The sequence below is a fragment of the Scyliorhinus torazame genome, chromosome 24, assembly GCF_047496885.1.
Source record: "Scyliorhinus torazame isolate Kashiwa2021f chromosome 24, sScyTor2.1, whole genome shotgun sequence".
NCBI classification, from domain to species: domain Eukaryota; kingdom Metazoa; phylum Chordata; class Chondrichthyes; order Carcharhiniformes; family Scyliorhinidae; genus Scyliorhinus; species Scyliorhinus torazame.
Window position 1 is genome coordinate 20,582,476 of NC_092730.1, and position 12,493 is coordinate 20,594,968.

At 51.6% G+C, this 12,493-nt stretch overlaps 1 protein-coding gene across 2 annotated transcripts in view; it reads left to right on the plus strand.

The window, feature by feature from the left end:
• The window catches only part of LOC140399947 (RAS guanyl-releasing protein 2), a 197,946-nt gene that overhangs the window by 170,984 nt on the left and 14,469 nt on the right, over window positions 1-12,493 (plus strand). For both annotated transcript variants that reach the window (XM_072489435.1, XM_072489434.1), the window contains exons 13-14: window positions 2,805-2,946; window positions 4,623-4,659. In XM_072489435.1, coding sequence (XP_072345536.1) covers window positions 2,805-2,946; window positions 4,623-4,659 — 179 coding nt within the window. The remainder of the gene's footprint in view (window positions 1-2,804; window positions 2,947-4,622; window positions 4,660-12,493) is intronic.

The following is a 12,493-nucleotide window of genomic DNA, read 5'->3' on the forward strand; positions in this document are numbered from 1 at the left end:
TGTCTCTCTCTCTCTCTGTCTCTCTCTGTCTGTCTCTCTCTCTGTCTCTCTCTGTCTCTCTCTCTCCCCCTCTATATACATATATCTCTCTGTCTCTTTATGTCTCTCTCGCTCTCTGTGTGTCTCTCTCTCTGTCTCTCTCTCTATCTCTCTCTCTCTTTCTCTCTCTCTCCCTCTCTCTCTCTCTCACTCTCTTTCTCCCTCGCTCTGTCTCTCGCTCCCTCTCTCTTTCTCTCTCTCTCTCCCTCACTGTCAGTCTCTGTCTCCCCCTCTCTCTCTCCCTCTCTCTCACTCTCTCTCTCTCCCCCTCTCTCTCTCTCTTCCTCTCTCTCCCCCTCTCTCTCTCCCTCTCTGTCCCTGGGGCAGTTCCGCCCTTCCTGCTCAATGTGATATCCCGTACGATACACACAACCCCACCCGGGGCCTAGCCTGTGTTTGAGACAGTCCCACCATCACATCCCGGCCTTGGAATTCGATACCTCGCCCCACAAAATGAAGCGTTCCTTTTCTTTCTTGACCGCCTCCTTCCATCTCTCCTGCCGCCTTCTGGACCTGCGGACGTTCTCTCCAAGACCTCCCAGTCCCTCGGGCCCTCTCAGCATCGTCCCCGCTATTGAGTATTCCCGTGTTTCGCCCTCCCCCGCCTCGCCGCCTTCCGGATGGGATTCCAGTCTCCTCTTGAACGCCTATTCGACCAGATCAAAGCGGACTGATTTCCTCGATGTTGTTTCCCTCACGACAGTGAAGTACATCCAGACTGACTCACTCTTTCTCTCACAGTTTCTCTCACTAATTCTTCTCCCATTTCAGTTTACCAACGTGAATCATTCACACCACTGTCACTTTGCTCTCTCTCTCTGTCGTTCTCTCTTTTCCCCTCGGTCGTTCTCAACCCGTGTTTTCTCCCTCTCAATCTCCATCTCTCTCTTGTTCTCTGTCTAGCTCTCTCTCTCTGTCCATCTCTCTCTCTCCGTCTGTCTCTCTCTCTCTGCCCCCCCCCCTCACTCTCTTTCCCCCTCTCTCTGACTCTCTCCCTCTCTCTCTATCTCTCTCACTCTCTCTCACTCTTCTCTCCCTCTGTCTCTTTTTCTGTCTCTCTCTCTCTGTCTCTCTCTCTCCCTCTCTCTCTCTGTTTCTGTCTCTCTCTCGTTCCCCCTCTCTCTGTCTCTCTCCCTCTCTCTTTCTCTCTCTCTCAGTGTCTCGCTCTCGCTCTCTCACTCTCTCGCTCACACTCTCTCTCTCTCTCCCTCTTCCTCTCCCTCTCTCTCTCTGTCTCTTTTTCTGTCTCCATCTCTCTGTCTCTCTCTCTCTCTGTCTCTGTCTCACTCTCTGTCTCTCTCTGTCTCTGTCTCTCTCTCTCTTTCTCTCTCCCTTTCTCTCTCACTCTTCTCTCCCGCTCTGTCTCTTTTTCTGTCTCTCTCTCTCTGACTCTCTCTCTCCCTCTCTCTCTCTGTTTCTGTCACTCTCTCGTTCTCCCTCTCTCTCAGTCTCTCTCCCTCTCTCTTTCTCTCTCTCTGTGTCTCCCTCTCGCTCTCTCACTCTCTCTCTCACACTCTCTCACTCTCTCTCTATCTCTCTCTACCTCTCCCTCTCTCTCTCTGTCACTTTTTCTGTCTCCATCTCTCTGTCTCTATCTCTCTTTGTCTCTCTCTCTCTTTCTCTCTCTCCCTTTCTCTCTCACTCTTTCACCCTCAGTCTCTCTCTCCCTCTCTCTCTCAGTTTCTCTCTCTCCCTCTCTCTTTCTCTCACTCTCTCTCAGTCTCTCTCTCTCCCTCTTTCTCTCTCTCTGTCTCTCCCTCTCTGTCGCACTCTCTGTCTCTCTCACCGTCTGTCTGTCTCTCTCTGCCCCTCTCCATTTGTCTCTCTCCCCCTCTCTCTCTCTCTCCCTCTCTCCCTGCCTTCCTCTCTCTTCCTCTCTCTCTGTCTTTCTCTCTGACTCTTGTCTATATAGTCCTCTCGGTCGTTCTCTACCTGTCTTTCCCCCTTTTTCCCTCTCTCTCTCTGTCTTGCTCTCTCCGTCTCGCTCTCCCCCTCTGTCACTCTCTCCGCCTGTCTCTCTGCCTTTCATCCTCTGTCCACACCTCTCTCTCTCTGTTGTTCTCCCTGCTGTATCCTTCTCTCACTCACCTTCTCTCTCCGTCTCGAACACGTACACTCTGCAATCTCTTTCTCAACATCCGCTTCCCGTCCAATTTGACCCTTACATGCTGTGCCTGATTCCCGTGGTTATCGATTCTCGTCTCTCTGTCAGTGTGTTCACTCGTGAGACCGGGAGACCTTCTGTCAATAGTTTACACGTCCGAATTAACCCAAGCTCTGGGGAAAATTTGAATTGATTAACATCGATTCCACTTAAAGTCTCAAATCTGAGGAATGTAAGTCACGATGTTAAGCGAGGAATTAGTGCACCTGTTCGTTCCAGCAGGCAGTTGGGGCTGTACACGATGTGCTCGCTATTACCCAGATGCTCCCCAAATCATGGAGGAGGCCCATCTGAGGTCAGGATGGTGACATCTAAGCCTCAATTTAACACCAACTAACTTCATAAAGATGTTCAGTCAAGGGCTGGGTCTCAAAATTGAGACTTTGGTTGGGTTAAGGATATATTTAAGGTGGATAGAGGGGGTTAAGACGTAGACATGGTCTAATTAAATGGTGGGGAGGATGGAGGGTGAGGTTTGTGAGATGTGGGTGGAGAATGTTCTTGGGAACAGAGTGTGCTCCGCGCGTCGCTATTTTCTAACTCCATTTGTTCCTCCCCCCCGCTCCCCCTCTCGTACCCCCCCCCCTCCTCTCTCACACAGTGATGGGCAGATCAGCAGGGACGAGATGGTCACCTACTTCATGCAGGCAAACTCTCTCCTCAACTGTAAGATGGGATTCATTCACAACTTCGTAGAGACCACCTATCTGAAACCCACCTTCTGTGAACACTGCAAGAACTTTGTACGTATAACCCGCCCGGGCTCTGCTCCGGATTCGACACTGCAGCACTCCCTCAGTACTGACCCTCTGACAGTGCAGCACTCCCTCAATACTGACCCTCTGACAGTGCAGCACTCCCTCAGTACTGCCCCTCTGACAGTGCGGCACTCCCACAGTACTGACCCTCTGACAGTGCGGCACTCCCTCAGTACTGACCCTCTGACAGTGCAGCACTCCCTCAGGACTGACCCTCTGACAGTGCAGCACTCCCTCAGTACTGACCCTCTGACAGTGCAGCACTCCCTCAGTACTGACCCTCTGACAGTGCGGCACTCCCACAGTACTGACCCTCTGACAGTGCGGCACTCCCTCAGTACTGACCCTCTGACAGTGCAGCACTCCCTCAGGACTGACCCTCTGACAGTGCAGCACTCCCTCAGTACTGACCCTCTGACAGTGCGGCGCTCCCTCAGTACTGACCCTCTGACAGTGCAGCACTCTCTCAGTACTGACCCTCTGACAGTGCGGCACTCCCTCAGTACTGACCCTCTGACAGGGCGGCACTCCCTCAGTACTGACCCTCTAACAGTGCAGCGCTCCCTCAGTACTGACCCTCTGACAGTGCGGCACCCCCTCAGTACTGACCCTCTGACAGTGCGGCACTCCCTCAGTACTGACCCTCTGACAGTGCGGCACTCCCTCAGTACTGACCCTCTGACAGTGCAGCACTCCCTCAGTACTGACCCTCTGACAGTGCCGCACTCCCTCAGTACTGACCCTCTGACAGTGCGGCACTTCCTCAGTACTGACCCTCTGACAGTGCAGCACTCCCTCAGTACTGACCCTCTGACAGTGCGGCACTCCCTCAGTACTGACCCTCCGACAGTGCAGCACTCCCTCAGTACTGACCCTCTGACAGTGCAGCACTCCCTCAGTACTGACCCTCTGACAGTGCAGCACTCCCTCAGTACTGACCCTCCGACAGTGCAGCACTCCCTCAGTACTGACACTCTGACAGTGCGGCACTCCCTCAGTACTGACCCTCTGACAGTGCGGCACTCCCTCAGTACTGACCCTCCGACAGTGCAGCACTCCCTCAGTACTGACCCTCTGACAGTGCGGCACTCCCTCAGTACTGACCCTCCGACAGTGCAGCACTCCCTCAGTACTGACACTCTGACAGTGCGGCACTCCCTCAGTACTGACCCTCTGACAGTGCGGCACTCCCTCAGTACTGACCCTCCGACAGTGCAGCACTCCCTCAGTGCTGACCCCCTGACAGTGCAGCACTCCCTCAGTACTGACCCTCCGACAGTGCAGCACTCCCTCAGTACTGACACTCTGACAGTGAGGCACTCCCTCAGTACTGACCCTCTGACAGTGCGGCACTCCCTCAGTACTGACCCTCTGACAGTGCGGCACTCTCATGTTGCTGGGTGACAGGTGGGAGAGTGAGGCAGGTCTGGCCTTGAGATGGCCCGGGGAGGGGGGAACTCTTGGGTAACCATCGAGCTGTCCGCCCCTCCCTGAGCTTTGTTGACCGTACCTACCGTCGTCTCAAATGGACGCGGCCCAGCCGAGGCTGGTCCACCTGCACTGTCAGCCGACTGACCGAGCCAGAGTTCGCCCCCCGCGCTCCCTCGGGCATCTCTCTCGGTCGCTAAGTACTGACCCAATTTCTCTTTGCTCCACCACAGATCTGGGGCCTGTACAAACAGGGCTACAAGTGCAGAGGTGCGTATTTGAGGCCGAGGTGGGGGTGGTGGGGGGGGGGGGGGGGTGCAGAGGGCGGTGGGGGGGGAGGACCCACTATTTTAAGACCCCCGAAGTGAGATGAGCACCCCCTCAGTCCTCTCCATCGATCTTTGAGCTAATTCACAGAGTGGATCAGCCCTCAGATTCCGGATGAATCCATCGAGCGCCGAGCGCCGTTTTTCTGGAAGAGACTCCCCGACTTCTCCTTCACCTTGTGTGTGGGAGCGTTTCCTCATCTCGCTCCTGAAAGGTCGGCCTCCATATTTTAGACTTCCCCCATCCCCCACCCACTCCATCCTAGAAACATAGTAAACAGGAGCAGGAGATGTCCATTCGGCCCTTCGAGCCTTCTCCGCCATTCAATATGATCATGTCCGATCCCCTATCTCAACACCGTACTCCCGCTCTCTCCCCCATGCCCCTTGACACCTTTAGAGTCTAGAACTTTACCTATTTCCCTCTTAAATATATTCATTCACACAACCTCCACGGCCTTCTGTGGTAGGAAATTCCCTAGGTTCCCCAACCTCTAAGTGAAGAAATTTCTCCTCATCTCAGTCCCCAAAATGGCCGACTCCTTCCCCGAGTGAAGAAATTTCTCCTCATCTCGGTCCCCAAAATGGCCGACTCCTTCTCCGAGTGAAGACATTTCTCCTCATCTCGGTCCCCAAAATGGCCGACTCCTTCTCCGAGTGAAGACATTTCTCCTCATCCCGGTCTCCAAAATGGCCGACTCCTTCTCCGAGTGAAGAAATTTTTCCTCATCTCTGTCCCCAAAATGGCCGACTCCTTCTCCGAGTGAAGACATTTCTCCTCATCTCGGTCCCCAAAATGGCCGACTCCTTCTCCGAGTGAAGACATTTCTCCTCATCCCGGTCTCCAAAATGGCCGACTCCTTCCCCGAGTGAAGAAATTTCTCATCTCGGTCCCCAAAATGGCCGACTCCTTCTCCAAGTGAAGACATTTCTCCTCATCCCGGTCTCCAAAATGGCCGACTCCTTCTCCGAGTGAAGAAATTTTTCCTCATCTCGGTCCCCAAAATGGCCGACTCCTTCTCCGAGTGAAGAAATTTCTCCTCATCTCTGTCCCCAAAATGGCCGACTCCTTCCCCGAGTGAAGACATTTCTCCTCATCCCGGTCTACAAAATGGCCGACTCCTTCTCCGAGTGAAGAAATTTCTCCTCATCTCGGTCCCCAAAATGGCCGACTCCTTCTCCGAGTGAAGAAATTTCTCCTCATCTCTGTCCCCAAAATGGCCGACTCCTTCCCCGAGTGAAGAAATTTGTCCCCCCAGCCACTACGGGGTGCAGGAGTAAGTCACTCGACCCATCCAGCCTGCTCCACCAGCCAACACAATCTTTGCCGAACTTGGGCTTTACTCCATTTACCCCACCTGCTCCCCTTATCCCATAATCCCTCAATAGACCAATAGTCCCTCAATGGAGCACCCACAATCCTCTGGGGTGGAGAATCCCAAAGATTCACAAACCCTTTGAGTAAAGAAATTTCTCCACATCTCAGCCCGCAAAATGGCCGACTCCTTCCCCGAGTGAAGAAATTTCTCCTCATCTCAGTCCCCAAAATGGCCGACTCCTTCCCCGAGTGAAGACATTTCTCCTCATCTCGGTCCCAAAATGGCCGACTCCTTTCCCGAGTGAAGGAATTTCTCCTCATCTCAGTCCCCAAAATGGCCGACTCCATCCCCGAGTGAAGAAATTTCTCCTCATTTCGGTCCCCAAAATGGCCGACTCCATCCCCGAGTGAAGACATTTATCCTCATCTCGGTCCCAAAATGACCGACTCCATCCCCGAGTGAAGACATTTCTCCTCATCTCGGTCCCAAAATGGCCGACTCCTTCCCCGAGTGAAGGAATTTCTCCTCGCCTCAGTCCCCAAAATGGCGGACTCCATCCCCGAGTGAAGAAATTTCTCCTCATCTCGGTCCCAAAATGGCCGACTCCTTCCCCGAGTGAAGAAATTTCTCCTCATCTCAGTCCCCAAAATGGCCGACTCCATCCCCGAGTGAAGACATTTCTCCTCATCTCGGTCCCAAAATGGCCGACTCCTTTCCCGAGTGAAGGAATTTCTCCTCATCTCAGTCCCCAAAATGGCCGACTCCATCCCCGAGTGAAGAAATTTCTCCTCATTTCGGTCCCCAAAATGGCCGACTCCATCCCCGAGTGAAGACATTTATCCTCATCTCGGTCCCAAAATGACCGACTCCATCCCCGAGTGAAGACATTTCTCCTCATCTCGGTCCCAAAATGGCCGACTCCTTCCCCGAGTGAAGGAATTTCTCCTCGCCTCAGTCCCCAAAATGGCGGACTCCATCCCCGAGTGAAGAAATTTCTCCTCATCTCGGTCCCAAAATGGCCGACTCCTTCCCCGAGTGAAGAAATTTCTCCTCATCTCAGTCCCCAAAATGGTCGACTCCTTCCCCGAGTGAAGAAATTTCTCCTCGCCTCAGTCCTAAATGACCGACCCCCCTATCCTGAGACGGTGACCCCTTGTTCCAGACTCTCCTCCAGCCAGAGGTAAACCAAATCCCTGCGTCCAGTCTGTCCAGCCCCGTCAGAACTTTATACGTTTCACTCAGATCCCCTCTCATTCTTCTAAACTCCAGTGAAGACAGGCCCGGTCGACCCAATCTCCCCTCGTATGACATTCCCAGGAACCCTAGACTCTCCCAAGCAGTGGGAATAATTTTTCTCTCTCACACCCCTCTCTGTTCCCCTTCATATCTGGGAAAACGTTGACTTAAATCTTCCGCCTCAAACCACAATTCCCGGGAATAGACTCCTACTTTGTGTGAGGAGGGGATCTCTCTGGGATTGCTTTCCTGACCCTGGCCTCTGATCTTGAGGTCAATGGCAAAACTGGGCCAAAATCTGGAACATTGGTGTGACCAAAACGCCTGGACAGTGGAGGGGATCGATAGATGTGTGTGTCTCAATGTGTGTGTCTCAGTGTGCCTGTGTGTGTTTGTTTGTGTGTGTGTGCCTGTGTCACAATGTGCCTGTGTGTGTTTGTTTGTGTGTGTGTGCCTGTGTCTCAGTGTGCATGGGTGTGTTTGTTTGTGTATGTGTGTGCCTGTGTCTCAATGTGCCTGTGTGTGTTTGTGTGTGTGCCTGTGTCTCAGTGTGCCTGTGTGTGTTTGTTTGTGTGTGTGTGCCTGTGACTCAGTGTGCCTGTGTGTCAGTGTGCCTGTGTGTGTTTGTTTGTGTGTGTGTGCCTGTGTCTCAATGTGCCTGTGCATGTTTGTTTGTGTGTGTGTCTGTGTCTCAGTGTGCCTGTGCATGTTTGTTTGTGTGTGTGTGTCTGTGTCTCAGTGTGCCTGTGTGTGTTTGTTTGTGTGTGTGCCTGTGCCTGTGTGTGTTTGTTTGTGTGTGTGTGCCTGTGTCTCAGTGTGCCTGTGTCTCAGTGTGCCTGTGTGTGTTTGTTTGTGTGTGTGTGCCTGTGTCTCAATGTGCCTGTGTGTGTTTGTTTGTGTGTGTGTGCCTGTGTCTCAGTGTGCCTGTGTCTCAGTGTGCCTGTGTGTGTTTGTGTGTGTGTGCCTGTGCCTCAGTGTGACTGTGTGTGATTGTTTGTGTGTGTGTGCCTGTGTCTCAGTGTGCCTGTGCATGTTTGTTTTTGTGTGTGCCTGTGTCTCAGTGTGCCTGTGCATGTTTGTTTTTGTGTGTGCCTGTGTCTCAGTGTGCCTGTGTGTGTTCGTTTGTGTGTGTGTGTCTGTGTTTGTGTGTGTGTGCCTGTGTCTCAATGTGCCTGTGTGTGTTTGTGTGTGTGTGTGCCTGTGTCTCAGTGTGCATGTGTGTGTTTGTGTGTGTGTGTGCCTGTGTGTGTTTGTTTGTGTGTGTGTGCCTGTGTCTCAATGTGCCTGTGTGTGTTTGTGTGTGTGCGTGCCTGTGTCTCAGTGTGCCTGTGTGTGTTTGTGTGTGTGCGTGCCTGTGTCTCAGTGTGCCTGTGTGCGTGCCTGTGTCTCAATGTGCCTGTGTGTTTGTGTGTGTGCGTGCCTGTGTCTCAGTGTGCCTGTGTGTGTGCCTGTGTCTCAGTGTGCCTGTGTGTGTTTGTTTGTGTGTGTGTGCCTGTGTCTCAGTGTGCCTGTGTGCGTGCCTGTGTCTCAATGTGCCTGTGTGTGTTTGTGTGTGTGTGTGTGCCTGTGTCTCAGTGTGCCTGTGTGTGTGCCTGTGTCTCAGTGTGCCTGTGTGTGTTTGTTTGTGTGTGTGTGCCTGTGTCTCAGTGTGCCTGTGTGTGTTTGTTTGTATGTGTGTGCCTGTGTCTCAGTGTGCCTGTGTGTGTTTGTGTGTGTGCGTGCCTGTGTCTCAGTGTGCCTGTGTGCGTGCCTGTGTCTCAATGTGCCTGTGTGTGTTTGTGTGTGTGCGTGCCTGTGTCTCAGTGTGCCTGTGTGCGTGCCTGTGTCTCAATGTGCCTGTGTGTGTTTGTGTGTGTGTGTGTGTGCCTGTGTCTCAGTGTGCCTGTGTGTGTGCCTGTGTCTCAGTGTGCCTGTGTGTTTGTTTGTGTGTGTGTGCCTGTGTCTCAGTGTGCCTGTGTATGTCCCTCGCTGTGTCTGCCTGTTTCCATGTGTCTCGATATGTTTCTGTGTGTGTACATTTGCGTATTTGCCTGTATCTTAATGTCTTTGCTTGTGTCAGTGTCTCACTGTGTGTATGTGTCTGTGTATGTGCGTGGGTGTCTGTGGCTCCTGTTTGCGTATTGGTCTGTCTCTCTTTGTCTTTCTCTCTCTCTCTGTCTCTCTCTCACTCGCTCTATCTCTCTCTGTCTTTCTCTCTCTCACTCTCTCTGTCTCTCTGTGTCCCTCTCTGCCTCTCTCTCTCTCGGTCTCTCTCGATCTCTCTGTCTCTCTCTCTCTCTGTCTCGCTCTGTTTGCCTCTCTAAGTTCATCTGCCTTGCCTCTCGGGTAAGGCAGATGAACTTAGAGCTTGGATTAGTACTTGGGACTATGATGTTGTTGCCATTACAGAGACCTGGTTGGGGGAAGGGCAGGATTGGTTGCTAAACGTTCCAGGATTTAGATGTTTCAGGCGGGATAGAGGGGGATGTAAAAGGGGAGGCGGAGTTGCGCTACTGGTTCGGGAGAATATCACAGCTGTACTGCGGGAGGACACCTCAGAGGGCAGTGAGGCTATATGGGTAGAGATCAGGAATAAGAAGGGTGCAGTCACAATGTTGGGGGTTTACTACAGGCCTCCCAACAGCCAGCGGGAGGTAGAGGAGCGGATAGGTAGACAAATTTTGGAAAAGAGTAAAAACAACAGGGTTGTGGTGATGAGAGACTTCAACTTCCCCAATATTGACTGGGACTCACTTAGTGCCAGGGGCTTAGACGGGGCGGAGTTTGTAAGGAGCATCCAGGAGGGCTTCTTAAAACAATATGTAGACAGTCCAACTAGGGAAGGGGCGGTACTGGACCTGGTATTGGGGAATGAGCCCGGCCAGGTGGTAGATGTTTCAGTAGGGGAGCATTTCGGTAACAGTGACCACAATTCAGTAAGTTTTAAAGTACTGGTGGACAAGGATAAGAGTGGTCCTAGGATGAATGTGCTAAATTGGGGGAAGGCTAATTATAACAATATTAGGCGGGAACTGAAGAACATAGATTGGGGGCGGATGTTTGAGGGCAAATCAACATCTGACATGTGGGAGGCTTTCAAGTGGCAGTTCAAAGGAATTCAGGACCAGCATGTTCCTGTGAGGAAGAAGGATAAATACGGCAATTTTCGGGAACCTTGGATAACGAGAGATATTGTAGGCCTCGTCAAAAAGAAAAAGGAGGCATTTGTCAGGGCTAAAAGGCTGGGAACAGACGAAGCCTGCGTGGAATATAAGGAAAGTAGGAAGGAACTTAAACAAGGAGTCATGAGGGCTAGAAGGGGTCACGAAAAGTCATTGGCAAATAGGGTTAAGGAAAATCCCAAGGCTTTTTACACGTACATAAAAAGCAAGAGGGTAGCCAGGGAAAGGGTTGGCCCACTGAAGGATAGGCAAGGGAATCTATGTGTGGAGCCAGAGGAAATGGGCAAGGTACTAAATGAATACTTTGCATCAGTATTCACCAAAGAGAAGAAATTGGTAGATGTTGAGTCTGGAGAAGGGTGTGTAGATAGCCTGGGTCACATTGAGATCCAAAAAGACGAGGTGTTAGGTGTCTTAAAAAATATTAAGGTAGATAAGTCCCCAGGGCCTGATGGGATCTACCCCAGAATACTGAAGGAGGCTGGAGAGGAAATTGCTGAGGCCTTGACAGAAATCTTTGGATCCCCGCTGTCTTCAGGGGATGTCCCGGAGGACTGGAGAATAGCCAATGTTGTTCCTCTGTTTAAGAAGGGTAGCAAGGATAATCCCGGGAACTACAGGCCGGTGAGCCTTACTTCAGTGGTAGGGAAATTACTGGAGAGAATTCTTCGAGACAGGATCTACTCCCATTTGGAAGCAAATGGGCGTATTAGCGAGAAGCAGCACGATTTTGTGAAGGGAAGGTCGTGTCTCACTAACTTGATAGAGTTTTTCGAAGAGGTCACTAAGATGATTGATGCAGGTAGGGCAGTGGATGTTGTCTATATGGACTTCAGTAAGGCCTTTGACAAGGTCCCTCATGGTAGACTAGTACAAAAGGTGAAGTCACACGGGATCAGGGGTGAGCTGGCAAGGTGGATACAGAACTGGCTAGGCCATAGAAGGCAGAGAGTAGCAATGGAAGGATGCTTTTCTAATTGGAGGGCTGTGATCAGTGGTATTCCACAGGGATCAGTGCTGGGACCTTTGCTCTTTGTAGTATATATAAATGATTTGGAGGAAAATGTAACTGGTCTGATTAGTAAGTTTGCAGACGACACAAAGGTTGGTGGAATTGCGGATAGCGATGAGGACTGTCGGAGGATACAGCAGGATTTAGATTGTTTGGATACTTGGCCGGAGAGATGGCAGATGGAGTTTAATCCGGACAAATGTGAGGTAATGCATTTTGGAAAGTCTAATGCAGGTAGGGAATATACAGTGAATGGTAGAACCCTCAAGAGTATTGAAAGTCAAAGAGATCTAGGAGTACAGGTCCACAGGTCATTGAAAGGGGCAACACAGGTGGAGAAGGTAGTCAAGAAGGCATACGGCATGCTTGCCTTCATTGGCCGGGGCATTGAGTATAAGAATTGGCAAGTCATGTTGCAGCTGTATAGAACCTTAGTTAGGCCACACTTGGAGTATAGTGTTCAATTCTGGTCGCCACACTACCAGAAGGATGAGGAGGCTTTAGAGAGGGTGCAGAAGAGATTTACCAGAATGCTGCCTGGTATGGAGGGCATTAGCTATGAGGAGCGTTTGAATAAACTCGGTTTGTTCTCACTGGAACGAAGGAGGTTGAGGGGTGACCTGATAGAGGTATACAAAATTATGAGGGGCATAGACAGAGTGGATAGTCAGAGGCTTTTCCCCAGCGTAGAGGGGTCAATTACTAGGGGGCATAGGTTTAAGGTGAGAGGGGCAAGGTTTAGAGGAGATGTATGAGCAAGTTTTTTACGCAGAGGGTAGTGGGTGCCTGGAACTCGCTACCGGAGGAGGTGGTGGAAGCAGGGACGATAGGGACATTTAAGGGGCATCTTGACAAATACATGAATAGGATGGGAATAGAGGGATACGGACCCAGGAAGTGTAGAAGATTGTAGTTTAGTCGGGCAGCATGGTCGGCACGGGCTTGGAGGGCCGAAGGGCCTGTTCCTGTGCTGTACATTTCTTTGTTCTTTGTTCTATCTCTTTCCGTGTCTCTCTCCCTCTCCCTCTCTCTCTCTGTCTCTCTCTCTGT